We start from the raw sequence: 13,865 nt of genomic DNA, 5'->3' as shown, positions 1-13,865 counted from the left end.
AGGAGACAAATAAACCAGGACATTATCTGCCACAACATTTAGTCTGCTTTATCAAGGCCTTCGCCCTGCACCCCCGAATACAGAACCTTTCTGTATCCACTCGCCCCAACCATGACTACTGGGTTAGTTTACCCAGGGTTTTCCACCACCTACAATAACTTAACCTGACGTTGAAATACTGTAGAGGGCAGCAACCATAAAAGTGGTCGATCATATTTTTTTTTGTACAAGGCTTATGTCGAAAGTCAATTTACCTTCGCGAAAATGGTATCGCCCAGGCTATTCTTTTGCATTAACGATTTTGCAATGTCTGGCTGCTTTTTGCAAAGCGTGGCTGACCTCGCCTCGCTGCCGGTCTGCAGCAGGATGCAATTGATTTGGCTACGACCGTAAATGAAACATGGATTTGAGTGATTGTTCAACTAGGCCATATACTACTCAGCCTACTACAGCGGTTTATATGCATGAGCACTGTTACATATAAGACAAACACAATGACTCTGCCTATCGTAGAAAACGTGCTTGCTCAACTGAGCCTACAAAATATACTCCTCGTAGGTTCCCTGTTATTGTTAATAATTCGAATTATTGGATCCCCGCGGAATCTGCCCCCTGGGCCACTTGGTTTTCCTATTGTAGGCGCCATACCTAGATTGGGTAAAGAATCATATGTGAAATTTACAGAGTGGACTCGAGAATACGGTAATATTTATAGCGTGCGACTTGGAGGAAAAACTATAGTGGTTTTGAATGACATAGAAGTGGCCAAGGAAGCTTTTGTAAAACATGCTAATCATTGCTCTGATCGTCCTCACATAGCCGATGTTAGAATTGGGCTGACGGTTCCAGGTAGGAAATTACACATCTTAAAATTCATTGTTTTGGAAAGTAGCTATTCTATTAATTTTTATCCTTTTTCGGTATAAAAATCAGGTAATTAAATTGTCTTTACAGTATTTTGATTGTGTGGAAGTATAACTTATAAAACCGACAGGCAATATAGGTCAAAGACTTAAATTTATCTTTGCATAGGGCTTAAGGTGTTTTTGTTTGAGCGAATACATATTGCATTCTGTCAGCAATTGTGAGATGAACACGAGTAGCCTGAGGCACAGTTTGTGAATTCAGTCGACCATTGCAAATACAATGAGATTATGAAAGAGAAAGATTCAGAAAACAGAATATGCAGCATTTTACTTTAACCAAAGCCTGTTTGTAAGTGACAATGTTGATGCATACAAGAGAAAAATATTATCCCTAGTTACGGTGAACTGCAAAACCTCTCAAGGGTGGCCCAGGCCCAGGCCTTTCCAATACTACTCTTTTTCGGGTTGATGACTCTTGCAACAATTAGTAAACTACTTAAGAAATACATTTTTGTCGATTTTATCGTCATCATCTAGAAAGATGATGTTTTGGTTGAATTTATGCACAGAAAGATTTGTTTCGAAGATAATGTATTTAATTTCTATGGTGCAGCTCCATTGCATCAGATTTTGTATTTTACAACTGTCTATAACATACATGCCAAGTTTGAGTTTGGCTGTGGATGGAGATTTGCACAGGAAGGAAACAATTTAGGCGCGGGTCGAGGGCCCGCCTAGGGCCCCGGAAATTTTTAGGCCTAGATGCTCTCTGGTGCACTCTGAGCAGATCTCTAGAGCTCAAATTAAATCTTAAAAATGGGGTAATATATACTAACATTTTTTGAAAAATAAAATTCTATAGCTTGAAACATCACTGTCCGACATTTTGAATTTGGATGATGCATCGATGATGATAAGCGCAGCCTATTTTCGCCGGTAAAACCATCGTGGATTCTGGTTCGCTGAAAGTATTGATATGCATCAAAGATACTAGAAATACAAGATAGAGTTCTCGCATTGTAAAAATGAGGCGGAAGTCGTGCCCAACGTAGGCGGCGCCCTTTTTTTTTATCATACAAGTTGCCTATACTTCGTGCCCAACGTACAGGGCGCCCTTCTGTTGCTAAGTATATCCAGACGCAGAAGGCGCCCTTCCTTTTCCACTAATGGAGGAAAACCTTTTGACTAAGAGTGCGTCCGGCCATGCGATTCTGCGCTGTATTGTTGTTTTATTCTTTACGGATTCATGATTATGCTGTAATTGTTTTGTGTATTATTTGGATAATAGCAACGAATTCTACCGCCACCAAGGAAGTTATGTATTCACCGATGTCACTGTCTGGGTGTCTATTCCAGTTTGTTTTTATATCTAGTATCTTTGTTGAGAATTGATAATAAAATACGCGACGACTTGGTAACGAAAGTTTGGCACAAGTTTTTTTATATCCAGCTGTAGGGGGTGTCCCATTTTTCGTATTCCCACCATGCATTTCGGTGGAACACGGTGGAACACTTTTTTTGTGTGGAGAACTCTATCTTGTATTTCTAGTATCTTTGATATGCATGATCGCGGTCGTAAAGTTAAAATAGAAATGACGTAATGTGTACAGCGCCACCAGTGTTAATTTTACACGAATACCAAAGATCTTATAAACACATAGAGCTATTAAACAACTAGAGTGCTGACAAGATGGCGGGGCAATGCAGAGTTGTGTATGTGTACCATCCAAGATGGCTGCCGTCGGAAAGCGCCACCTTCAGGCTTAGTATACATATTATTACCATAAATAAGCCCTCTGACTGAATATTATTTCATTAATGATAATTAGTATTGATAATGACAAATTATTAAACTATCGCAGCCAAAAAGAGGCCAAGTACAAGTAGAGCATCTTATTCAAATATTTAAAAGAATTAAAATCGTGTACATTAAACCCATACACCGCAACGCTCGAGTTTCAAAATACGGGTAACTAGCTGTATTGAACTTTCTGTGTAAATTGAGGGCGCCATTGAAAATGATAGTGCTCAGGCGAAATTTGATTGGCTGAATTTATGGCAGCCATCTTGGATGGTACACACACACAGCCCTGCGTATTTCGAACATCGAATACATTGCTGTTAGCGCTCTAGTATTCTTATTATATCTCTATGTATAAACACAAGATAGCGTTCTCCGCGATTTACGCGTAACAAATAGAAGCGTCGGTCAAGGTTCAAAAGTTTCCAATTTAGCAAGAGGGCGACGTTCATGCGCTATTATACCAAAGAGAAAAAGTAATCAGTTTTGGAAGAGGGCGTCCTATCTGTTGCCATGGATCTGAGATGGTTCCTGTTCTGCTGTTCACAGGATTGGTGTACGGTGGTATTGTCAGAGCGGTCAAGGGTCAAAAGTTTCCAATTTAGCAAGAGGGCGCCATTCATGCCTTATTACAGAATTTGCACGCGTAAATCGCGGAGAACGCTATCTTGTGTTTATAAGATCTTTGACGAATACATTGTTTACTATCGGAACGGCATGTATTTTCGCAAAGCGATAGAACTTTCGTAGATTTTATATGCCTTATAAAACTACAGAATTGTCACGTTTTGGATATTTTTGTATTAAATTGTGGGTTTTAATAAAAAATATTGATTTTATTAGAAAAGCTGGAGATTTTAGGCTAGTGGCGGGAGAGCTGGAGGTTAGGGCGAAAAGCGGGAGTCTCCCGCCAAATGCGGGAGACTTGGTAGGTATGCTATAACTCCAAAACGAGGAAACCCAGTCACGAATCCATTCCGTAAAAATCGCCCTAGCCGTGATTAATACATCTATGTTTGAAGCTGGGAACGAAGAAAACACCATGTTGTATATTTTCAGAATTTTTCTATTCTAAAATGCTAAAAATTGGCGTAATTTTGCACGATCTTAGTCAGAAAATGCCTAGCCTCTGTAACCCGCTTTCGCGGGATTTGGTTACGCTGGAAACCCGCTGTCGTCAAGGATGTAAATGGGGCCATTTTAAGCAACATCACTCAACTTATTTCTCCATTATTTGAATCGGCCTTATAACTTAACGTTCAAACAATACTATATCAATCGCATAAAACATAGTTCGCAATTTATTCGTAATTTTGTGATAACGATTAATGTAATAACGCCCGAACGTTTAAAACTAACAAATATGGACCTTTGCGGATTTCGGACATCTTCGGTTCTGGGTTCAAGGTCGATTTCGTTGCTCTGGAGGTGGGTTCTAGGGGTTCATCTCTCACGACAATAAACGCCTTAAAACTATCCATAAATCCATTAACTGTCCAATATCCTTTAAGCCTTTTAAAGACAAAATTTTAAAAAAAATCATCTTATAGCATTTATACTTACTTGCTTAATTACTTACCCCTCTTCGGGCACTGGTGCACATAAGGCATCTACAAATCCTCCAACTCAGTCGGACTAAAAACATAGCCCCACGCCAAGCAAACACATGCCTGTCACAGTATGAGAATGTCATTTCTGGCCATCCAAAGGTTCCTCTCCTTTAAAAAAATTTGATTTGGGAGTGAAAACACCCTCTAAACTCCTTCCCCTAGCTTGGGCCTAGCCCAAGTCTCCCCTGTCGGACAGCTCAGCGCCCCCCCCCCCCAGAAAATATACCCTAGAGCCGCCATTGCGGTACCATACGGTACTCCTCCATGTTGATTTCGATCTTCCTCTGCTTCTTTTTCCATCAGGTTACCAGTTTAAAACCCGTTTAAAGAATGTTTCTGAGAATGTGACCTATCCAGTTCCACCTTTTATGTTTGACTTCGAAGATAATGTTATTGATGCTCAACTTGTTCCATAGTTCTCTGTTTGATATTATTTAGGCCAAAATATGTGAGCGATTCTTCTCAGTAATTTTCCTGCGAAGCATCGAAGGCGCGAAGAGACTTTTTTGTGCTATTTTCCAGGATTCTGCACCATACAGAAAAACAGTACTTACATTTGTCTTGTAAGATTTTCATTTTCGTGTTTAGTGTGATTTTTTTCTTCTTCCATACATTCTTTAACATGTTAAATGCTGTGCTAGCTTTTCCAATTCTGATTTGTATTTCTCTTTCAATATTGCCACTTTGTGCCACATTGCTTCCAAGGTAACAAAAATCCTGGACTTCATCAATTCTGTCATTTCCAGTAATAATTTGATCATCTTTTTTGGCGTTTATCTTTATGATTTTAGTCTTCTTTTTGTTTATTTCTAGTCCAACACATCTAGCCACCTCTTCTATCCTAGTTGTTTTGTCCTGCATATGTTTATGGGTGTGTGCCATGGGTCATCGGCAAAGTCCAGATCGTCAAGTCTTTACATGAAGCCCCATTGGATTCCCTGTCTCTGTGTATCCATGGTCTATCTCATGACCCAATCAATAGTAATCAGGAAGAGAAAAGGTGAAAGAATGCAACATTGCCTTACACCTTAAGAGACATTGAACCATTCTGAATTTCTTCCGTCATGTCTTACTGTACATTGACAACCATTGTACATGCTTTTTAAGATGTTTGTAACTTTTGTAGGGACACCATACCATCTTACTATTAGCCACAGGGCATCATGGGTTATACTGTAAAATGCACTTTTGAAATCGATGAAATTGAGATAAAGTGGGGTATTTCATTCATTGCACTGTTAAATTAAGGTAAAGATTTGGTCTGCACATGATATGTTTTTTCTGAAGCCAGCTTGTTCCTCTATATTAGTGTTCTTTCTAATTCCGTTTTCATCCTTTACAAGATAACACGGCCTTTCCTGGTATTGAGAGCAGCATAATGCCTCTCCAATCTAAACACTCAGAATGGTCTCATTTTTTTGGCAGCTTAATGATGACTCCAGATATCCAAGTGTCTGGAACGTGTTCCTCCTTCCAAACTTTGTTGAATGTATTGAGTAATATATTGGCTGATGTGTCAACATCTGCTTTTTCTAGTGTTCATTTCACATGCATTATGTTAAGTTCAAGCTAGTTCTGGTAAAATGTTTGGCTTTTCCTTGTTCAGAGTTGTGCTACAATTATTCTGCCCACCTTTTACTTTGCTGGTTCGTATTGGTTATTATTTTTCCTTCTTTGTCTTCTTTGATGTTTGTTGTATTTAGTTTCCTAGCTCTTTTGTTATTTTATATAGTGTTCTAAGGTCTCCTTGTTTTGCTGCAATCTCTGCATCAAGTGCTTTATTTTCAAGATAGTTCTTTTTATCTTTGTAATGCTTCTCGTTACCTCCTTGTCTTTTCTAGTGTATTCTATGCTGGTGGCCTTTAGTTGTATTGCAGACTTTTTAACATGTAATAGTTGTTTTTTAAGTTGCCATGTATTTGTACTGATCTATTCCTTTTTGTCACTTTTCTTAGGTCCAAGCAGTTCTTTACTAGTGTCTATGAAAGCTTGGATTTTCTTTCTATCCATCTCATTTAAATTTTCCTCTTCATCAGATATGTTTTGAAGTGCTTCGAACCTATTGCTTACACTGACAACAAACCTTTTTGCCATTTCAGGATCCCTCAGTCTGCTAAATCAAATAATGGTGATTCTCTTTTTATTTTGGTTTCTTCTTAGTTTCTTAGTTTAGTTTTGCTATGACAAGGGTGAGATCGCTGCCAACATTAGCTCCTCTGCATGAGCGTGTGTCCTGTAAGGTTGTCCTCCATTTCTTGTTTATTAAAACGTGGTCAATCTGATTTTTAATTCTTCCATTTAGAGAGCACCAATTAGTTTTGTGGATGTTTTTGTGTTGAAATATTGTTCCTCCAATTATTAGTCTGTTTTCTAAAGCAAAATCAGTCTCTGACCATTCTCATTTCTGGTCCCAATGCCTTCATTTCCCATGCAGCCTGGGTAGTCTCTCTGCTTACGGACTTTGGCATTCAAGTCTCCCATCAGAAGGATTACATCATGTTTGGGAACCTTGTTTAAAATGCCCTGCAACTGATTGTAGAAGTTGTCCTTATCTTCATCTGTATACTCGTTTGTTGGTGCGTATACCTGGATGATAGTTAGGTTTGTGTACTTTGACTTAAGTCTGGCTCTGATGATTCGTTGATCAATCCCAATCAATTAGTGTGCTGTTTTTTCTATCATGATTGCGACGCCTTCTCTGTGGTTGTCACCTGCCCTTCCAGAGTAATAAATAGTTTCCTCCGATAGAATAGTGATGCTTCCTGTACCATTTCATCTGCATTCGCTTAATCCTAGTATAGAAATATTATACATTGCTCTTTCTTTTGTAACATGTGCAGTCTTTCCAGTCTGATAAAGTGTTCTGACATTCCGAAAAACTTTAAGACCATGTATGGAAGAGAGAGAAGGGTATTCATCGAGCTGGAAGCTTCCCGAGGGCTTTCACTTGCAGCTGACATCCTTAGTGTTGTTGCACTGATACTGTTCTGCCTGTCCCGAATTTTAGTTATCAAATTATTTGTATACGTTTCTGTAGACGGTTTATTTTTACATTGTGAAGGAGCTAGCCTCACGAATAACCTGTAAAACACACAGGAAGGTGTTGACTGATATGTGTCTGGCCTCTACCCTCGGACCTGACTGACTTGGATGACCCTACTCAGTATAGCTCTTTGGGTCATTGAGGCACGCAAGCCTCTCCACCTTGGCTGAATGAGGGTTTCAGCCAAGAAGTGAAGAACTCGGTACTCCCATCAAATTCAAAGTCTAATACCGTTTGCAGTTAATTATCAAAAAACCTCTGTGCAATGCCAGGGGAAAATAAGGTTGCTTATTAGGGCAACCACAGCCCGATCCCTCACCACTCGGTCGAGGATGCCAGCCCCGTCCTTTGCGACTCTTTGGACCAAAACAAATTAAATGAACACATCAGTTCTACATCATGTGGACTGGAAAATTGTAAAAGGCCTTCTCATGTCGGACAGTTTTTTTTAAACTAGTATATCATCTATTTACAACGGGCCAGATATTACTAAAATAAATAAACGTCATTATAAAAAGTAAATTTTGACTACATTATCATCATCACTTTAATTCATTCTACATTACCAGGTAGATTGGTCTTATAAGAATGGACCCGTCTGGAAAGAACGTCGACGATGCGTTGCGGAATTTTGTTGTCGGTAAACTTAGAAGATAAGATCAACGAAAAAAAAAAATGTCTAGAAGGTTTACGTGGCGAGTATCAGTATCGAAATCATTAAATTTTCGGTACACCATGTATAAGAATATGGTTTTTGAGAAGACCAGTGCTTTACTTTAAAAACCATATTCTTACACATGGTTTACCGAAAGTTTAATTATTTTGTTATCAGCGAAGAAGCAAAATCAAAACAAAAGCTGCAGTCTCATTTAACCTAATTCATGTTGTTTCTCACATCATCTGCTTCATTAGTTTTGGAGAAAGGTTTGATTATGCAGGTTGAACATTCGAATTCTTGTTTTTACAGTTAAACGAATTGTTTCCCTCACCTGGTCTTGTTTCTGCTGCTAGCCTCTTTCCATTCCTATGGAATACACAGTACAAAGCTAAAGAATGGCAACTCTACAAAACCATCAAAACTTTCGTTGTTGAATTTGTCAACCGTTATAAGACATACACACAGCAAACACAAAACATAATCATACCGTTCGCGAAAGGTGGTAGGTTGGGCCTTATACTAGAAAAAGACATAATTATACAAAGTTGTAGCAATTGTATTACAAGTACGTATTTATGTTCTACAAAACCAGGCATTAATAGGTATCCGTTGTCTAGAAATAGCTTGTTTTATTTTTTTCTTTAATACAAACACTCTTGTATGCCTTTTAAAAGAGGCTTGAGGTTGCAGTTTGGAGACCCACCAGAGGCACATTTTTTTCTTTTCATCTTTTTCTACAATGATAATACCGTTCTAAAACGTCTCGGAACAGCCTAAATTAATGGCTAAAAATTATCCAGTTTCTATAGCTTGCCCATGAACCAACCACTTCTACCCATGACCTAATATGCCTGCTGGCTTCTGCCACAAGGCGTTTCGCCCCTTGTCGAACAGATTTTGTTTCACATATCAGAGCTAAGCCACTTGACAGCCCATGTACAATATCATAATAGCATGAAGCGTAATATTGCCCCGGAAGAAAATACAATTATTGGCAATTTGGCTACCCGACCGTATTGTTCAAACTAGGCCAAAGGTTTATACATGGGCACTGTTACATCAAGACAAACACAATGACGCTACCAATTGTAGAAGTGCTCGCACAACTGAGCCTACAAATACTCCTCGTAGGTTCCCTGTTATTGCTTTTAATTCGCATTATTGGATCCCCACGGAATCTGCCACCAGGGCCACTTGGTTTTCCAATTGTAGGCGCCATACCAAGATTGGGTAAAGAATTATATCTGAAATTTACAGAGTGGTCTCGAGAATACGGTAATATTTATAGCGTGAGACTTATAGGAAGAACTATAGTGGTTTTGAATGACATAGAAGTGGCCAAGGAAGCTTTTGTGAAACATGCTAATCATTGCTCCGATCGTCCTCATTTACCAAATGTTAGAATTGGGCTGACGGTTCCAGGTAGGAAATTTCACATCTTAAAATGCAGAGTTTGGAACATACCAGGCAGGTATTTGTGCCGTTCGGTAATAAAATTTTGTCGAACCACATAGGCAATGACCATATCTAGCTTTATGAAAAATGCAAATAGGAATCCGGTTAATTTCTGAAGAATTTTGACATATTATGATATGTCCCTTGAAAATTAGCTATCAATCAAAAACTCAATTTTGGAACTAATTTTCTTATTTTCAATTAAAATAAAAGTATCAACTTGTATAAGTTTAACCATAACTTTAACGCGTAACACTTCCAGTCACTGGAAGAGTTTTTATTAATTTTTATCTTTATACGGTATAAAAAAAATCAGGTAATTGTTTAAAATGTAATAATTTTTATGCTGTGAAATCATAATGTACCGATATGAAACATAGGCCAAGGACTTTTAAATCTTGTTTTTGGTTTACAATGGGAGGTGGGTGTGTTTTGTGTGAGTGAATATTATATTGCTTTAGTAGACTGTCACCCATTGTAATGCAGATGAACGTGCCAACGGCACAGTTTGTGAATAGGGTCAGCCTGGTTTGAACTTTGCAAGTAGAGCGAGTTTATGAAAGAAAATATATTGAAAAATAATAAGTATGTACCACTTTACTTGATACTCTAACTTAAGCTTGTTTGTAAGTGACACATTACACACATATTTTGTGCTCAAAACGTTCTGAAGGTCGCCGAAAGTCCATAAAACACAGAATTTTGACACGTTATTGGCCATAACTTCGCTAATACTTATCTGATTTTGCTTGGGAAAAATCAAATGTGTTTAAAAATTAATAATCTTTATAGCAATGCAAAAATTAAAAACTAATACGCCGTATTTTTTTCGGACTTTTTATTTGAACGCTACCACCTCGTGATTTTTTTCAGCGTGAAAACAGTAAAATCGGCTGAAATTACCCTGCTCTCTTGAATACAAATCTCTCTACAGGCGAAACCACTGGGTCGATTTCTACCGGGAAAACTCCATTCCAAAGCTTTCCTTATATCCAAAGATGAATTTGGTTGGAACGTACCATTTTCTGCGAGTCTCATTGCTTTATTCATGAACCTATGCAGGTGCAGATACGTAGGTTGTGTTGACCATTACACCTTTACTTTTATACATTTATTATACAATTAAATTTATTTTACATTTTCGATAATTATAATATATATATTTAATTTGTTTCACTCCCATTTTATAATGAACCGTTCCAACATAATTATTCGCTTCAGCGACGTCTGCGCCTGTGAACGGTTCGCTTGATGAACCGACAAACTTGGAAGGGATTTCAGGGCATTGAGCGCAGGAGTTGCTCTGATATGAAGAACATCTCCAGTTACGGTGCACTGTAAATTTCCAAATGATGTTAAACCCGACAGGGCTGCCCATACCTTTCCAATACTTCGTATTTTTCGTGTTGATGACTTAAAACAAGCAAATATTACACATATTGTTGATTTCATCGTCATAGTCTATAATAAAGATGATATTTTGGTTGAATTTATACACAGAACGATTTCTTTTGAAGATATATTTTATTTCTATGGTACAGTTCCATAGCATCAGATTTTGTATTTCACAACAGAGCTATGTCGTCTGCAAAGTCAGGGTGTCAGTGTTACAGATGGATGTTCTTAGGTTAGGTGCTTCTGTCAAAGTGAATCCCTGATTACGAGAACGTAGTCTCTGTAAATAGGAATAGCGTCAAAAACGTCTCTGTGAATTAGCACCCCAGTTGTGATGTTGAAAAACTCGGTATACCAATCAAATTCAAAGTCCCGTTTGCAGTTATCAAAAAGGGAGGGGATTGCGGTTATCTAAACAGGGGAAATAGGCGGGCTTAAGGCAACACAAGTCCGATCCCTCACCACTCCTCAAGCAGGCCGCTCAACGGCGGTGGAAGCGCGGAGGGCGGAGGGTGGGGGGGGGGGGAAGAAGCAGGCGGACATTGCCCCCCACACTTTTTCTACTGGACCCCCACCGGCTCCACTTTCAAAAACGTTCCCCCGCCCTTGCGGCCGCCCCTTCTGTTGCAACTGTTCGGACCAAAACAATTTAAATGAACACATCAATTCTACACCTTCTGGACAGGAAAATTGTTAAAGGCCTACTCCTGTTAGACAGTTTTTCCCCCCCTAGTATATAGGACTATCATCTAAACACAACTGGCTAGTTTTTATTCCAAAGATATTTACACGTCATTTAAATAAATCAATTTATGACTACATTATCCTTATTCAATTCAATTCATTCTACATTACCAGGTAGCTTGGTCTTTGAGAATGGACCAGTTTGGAAAGAACGTCGACGATGGGCGCTCGGAGCATTGCGGAATTTTGGTGTCGGCAATCGTAGTCTAGAAAATAAGATCAACGAAGAAGCAAGATATTTATGCCAAGAAATCGAGACAAAAGCCGAAGTCGCATTCGACCCATTTCATGTTGTCAACAATGCTGTTTCTAACATCGTCTGCTCCATCAGTTTTGGAGAAAGGTTTGATTATGCAGATTCAACATTCGAGTTCTTGCTTTTACAGTTAAAAGAATTGTTTGCGTCACTTGGTCTTGTTTCTGCGGCAAACTTCTTTCCGTTCTTATGGCATACACCGTACAAGGCTAAAGAAAGGCAACTCTACAAAACTATCAAAACGTTCGTTGTTGATATTGTCAACCGTCATAAGAAGACCTTTGATGCCAAGGACATCCGAGACATGATCGACCACTATATCAATGAGATAAATCAACAGAAAGAAAAACGAAATGAGATAGTTTTCAACCCAGACCTTATTTGGAGAGGGATTCAGGATCTGTTTCAGGCTGGAACAGAGACCACTACAACTACTATGAGGTGGATTATACTTTATATGTTACATTACCCAGAGGTCCAACGAAAGGTATGCCATTATAAAGAATATAAAAAAAAAATAAACTATAAATATACCTATTCAGTTAAGCATGTAACAATTAATACAGAACGTAATATTACCATTTTATCTTACTGCTACACCATCTAATTATATGATTTTTATCTCACTTTAATCAATTGTATATTATTTTCTAGGCACAGAAGGAAATCGAACGGGTTTTTGGTAGAGAGCGTACACCGAGTTGGGAGGATCGAAGTGAATTACCTTATGTTAGAGCTATGATCATGGAAATCCAACGATGTTCGACACCAACTCACAGCAACGTCCCAAGATGTACAAATGCTGAAATTATGCTTAAAGGCTATACGATACCTGCCAATACCCAGCTGCTTCTAAATGTTTGGGGTTTGCACCATGATCCAAATATGTGGGATGATCCTTATAAGTTCAATCCCATGAGACATATTGAGGATGATGGGAAGACCATTAAGAAAAATGATGCATTTTTACCGTTTGGAATAGGTTCGTAATCAAACATCAACCACATACTTGAAAAATAAAATTTTGCATTTATATTGCTTACTTTTGGATAGGCCTTATTGTCAGAACATTTATAGATATTTTGTCGTCAATTACCAGAACAATAATCAATATTATTCCTGTTTGCTATTTACTTATTTAGCATTACATTAACAACCACAATTAATACCGGTAACGAATAAAAATCAGAAAACAAACAAATCTCACAAAATAAAAAAAAATCCTTCAATTCGCTGCTAGTAATTTGAGGGGTTTCGTAGTATGAACCTGCAACAACGTGCCTGATGGGAAGAATAATTCAAAGAGCAATTCAATGTTATAAACAAAGGTTTTATGATTTCATCACATAGGCCAACATCTTAAAATATAGGTGCTGGTGGAAAAGTGATGTGAAGGGGTGCTTAAAGAAATGCTCGGCAATGCTTAAAAAGATAGAATTTTTTCCTTCAATGTCTTAAAAGATTTTCATTTTTACAACATTTGTTTTCTCCGGCGTCTGGCTTTCAAAATTACATTGGGCATAGCCCTACTACAACTCATTGATGTTGCGTTGCTTAACTTTCTAAGTAAACGAGAAGGAGGAGGGGGTGAGGTGGTTGGAAGAATTATTTGAGTAGTAATATAATTCTCAATTTATAACTGTGCATTATGATAGGCCTACTTGCTTTAATGTCTTTGTGTTTTCATCTGTTTCAAAACGTCTTTGTGTAGCCCCTCCCCATACATTCAGCAGTTCATTGATATGCATAGACATGACTATGTTCTACGTTTTTTTTTTACAATTATAGGTGACCGAGTTTGCATTGGTCAAAATCTGGCGAAGATGGAATTATTTCTTTTTACCGTTAATCTACTACAGCACTTCACCTTTAAAGTACCAGACGATCAGTCTCCACTCCCTCTCAATGACGTTATCGTCGGTGTACTGAGGAGTCCAAAGCCATTCTGCGTGTCTGCAATAAAATGCTAAGGCGTGTTTATTCACACACCATTTAAGGAACTTTTTAGTTGATGGGCAATGCCTGATACATGTATAA

At 38.3% G+C, this 13,865-nt stretch overlaps 1 protein-coding gene across 2 annotated transcripts; it reads left to right on the top strand.

Annotated features, from left to right (window-relative positions):
- Positions 1-322: 322 nt before the first annotated feature.
- LOC117116689 (cytochrome P450 2U1-like) lies at positions 323-13,859 on the top strand. 2 transcript variants are annotated; one of them, XM_033260790.1, is made up of 4 exons: positions 323-849; positions 11,687-12,315; positions 12,483-12,810; positions 13,617-13,859. In XM_033260790.1, the coding sequence occupies exons 1-4, from the start codon at positions 465-467 to the stop codon at positions 13,796-13,798; spliced, it is 1,524 nt and encodes a 507-aa protein (XP_033116681.1). In that variant the 5' UTR covers positions 323-464; the 3' UTR covers positions 13,799-13,859. The 2 variants fall into 2 exon arrangements, with proteins under 2 accessions (XP_033116681.1, XP_033116689.1); XM_033260798.1 differs by having other exon boundaries at positions 323-853; positions 11,691-12,315.
- The last annotated feature ends 6 nt before the right edge of the window (positions 13,860-13,865 follow it).

The sequence above is a fragment of the Anneissia japonica genome, unplaced genomic scaffold (genome assembly GCF_011630105.1).
Source record: "Anneissia japonica isolate Jap-2015-1 unplaced genomic scaffold, ASM1163010v1 scaffold199_len4679917_cov187, whole genome shotgun sequence".
Taxonomy (NCBI): domain Eukaryota; kingdom Metazoa; phylum Echinodermata; class Crinoidea; order Comatulida; family Comatulidae; genus Anneissia; species Anneissia japonica.
Note: the sequence above shows the minus strand (reverse complement) of the source record. Positions and strands in the feature narration are given on the sequence as shown.

What these genes read in the sequence shown, in the direction of transcription:
- LOC117116689 (XM_033260790.1), top strand. Translation starts at nt 465, where the DNA reads ATGAGCACTGTTACATATAAGACAAACACAATGACTCTGCCTATCGTA. An exon ending in AATTGGGCTGACGGTTCCAG is followed by an intron (nt 850 to 11,686) that starts GTAGGAAATTAC and finishes CTACATTACCAG; the next exon opens with GTAGCTTGGTCTTTGAGAAT. An exon ending in ACCCAGAGGTCCAACGAAAG is followed by an intron (nt 12,316 to 12,482) that starts GTATGCCATTAT and finishes ATTATTTTCTAG; the next exon opens with GCACAGAAGGAAATCGAACG.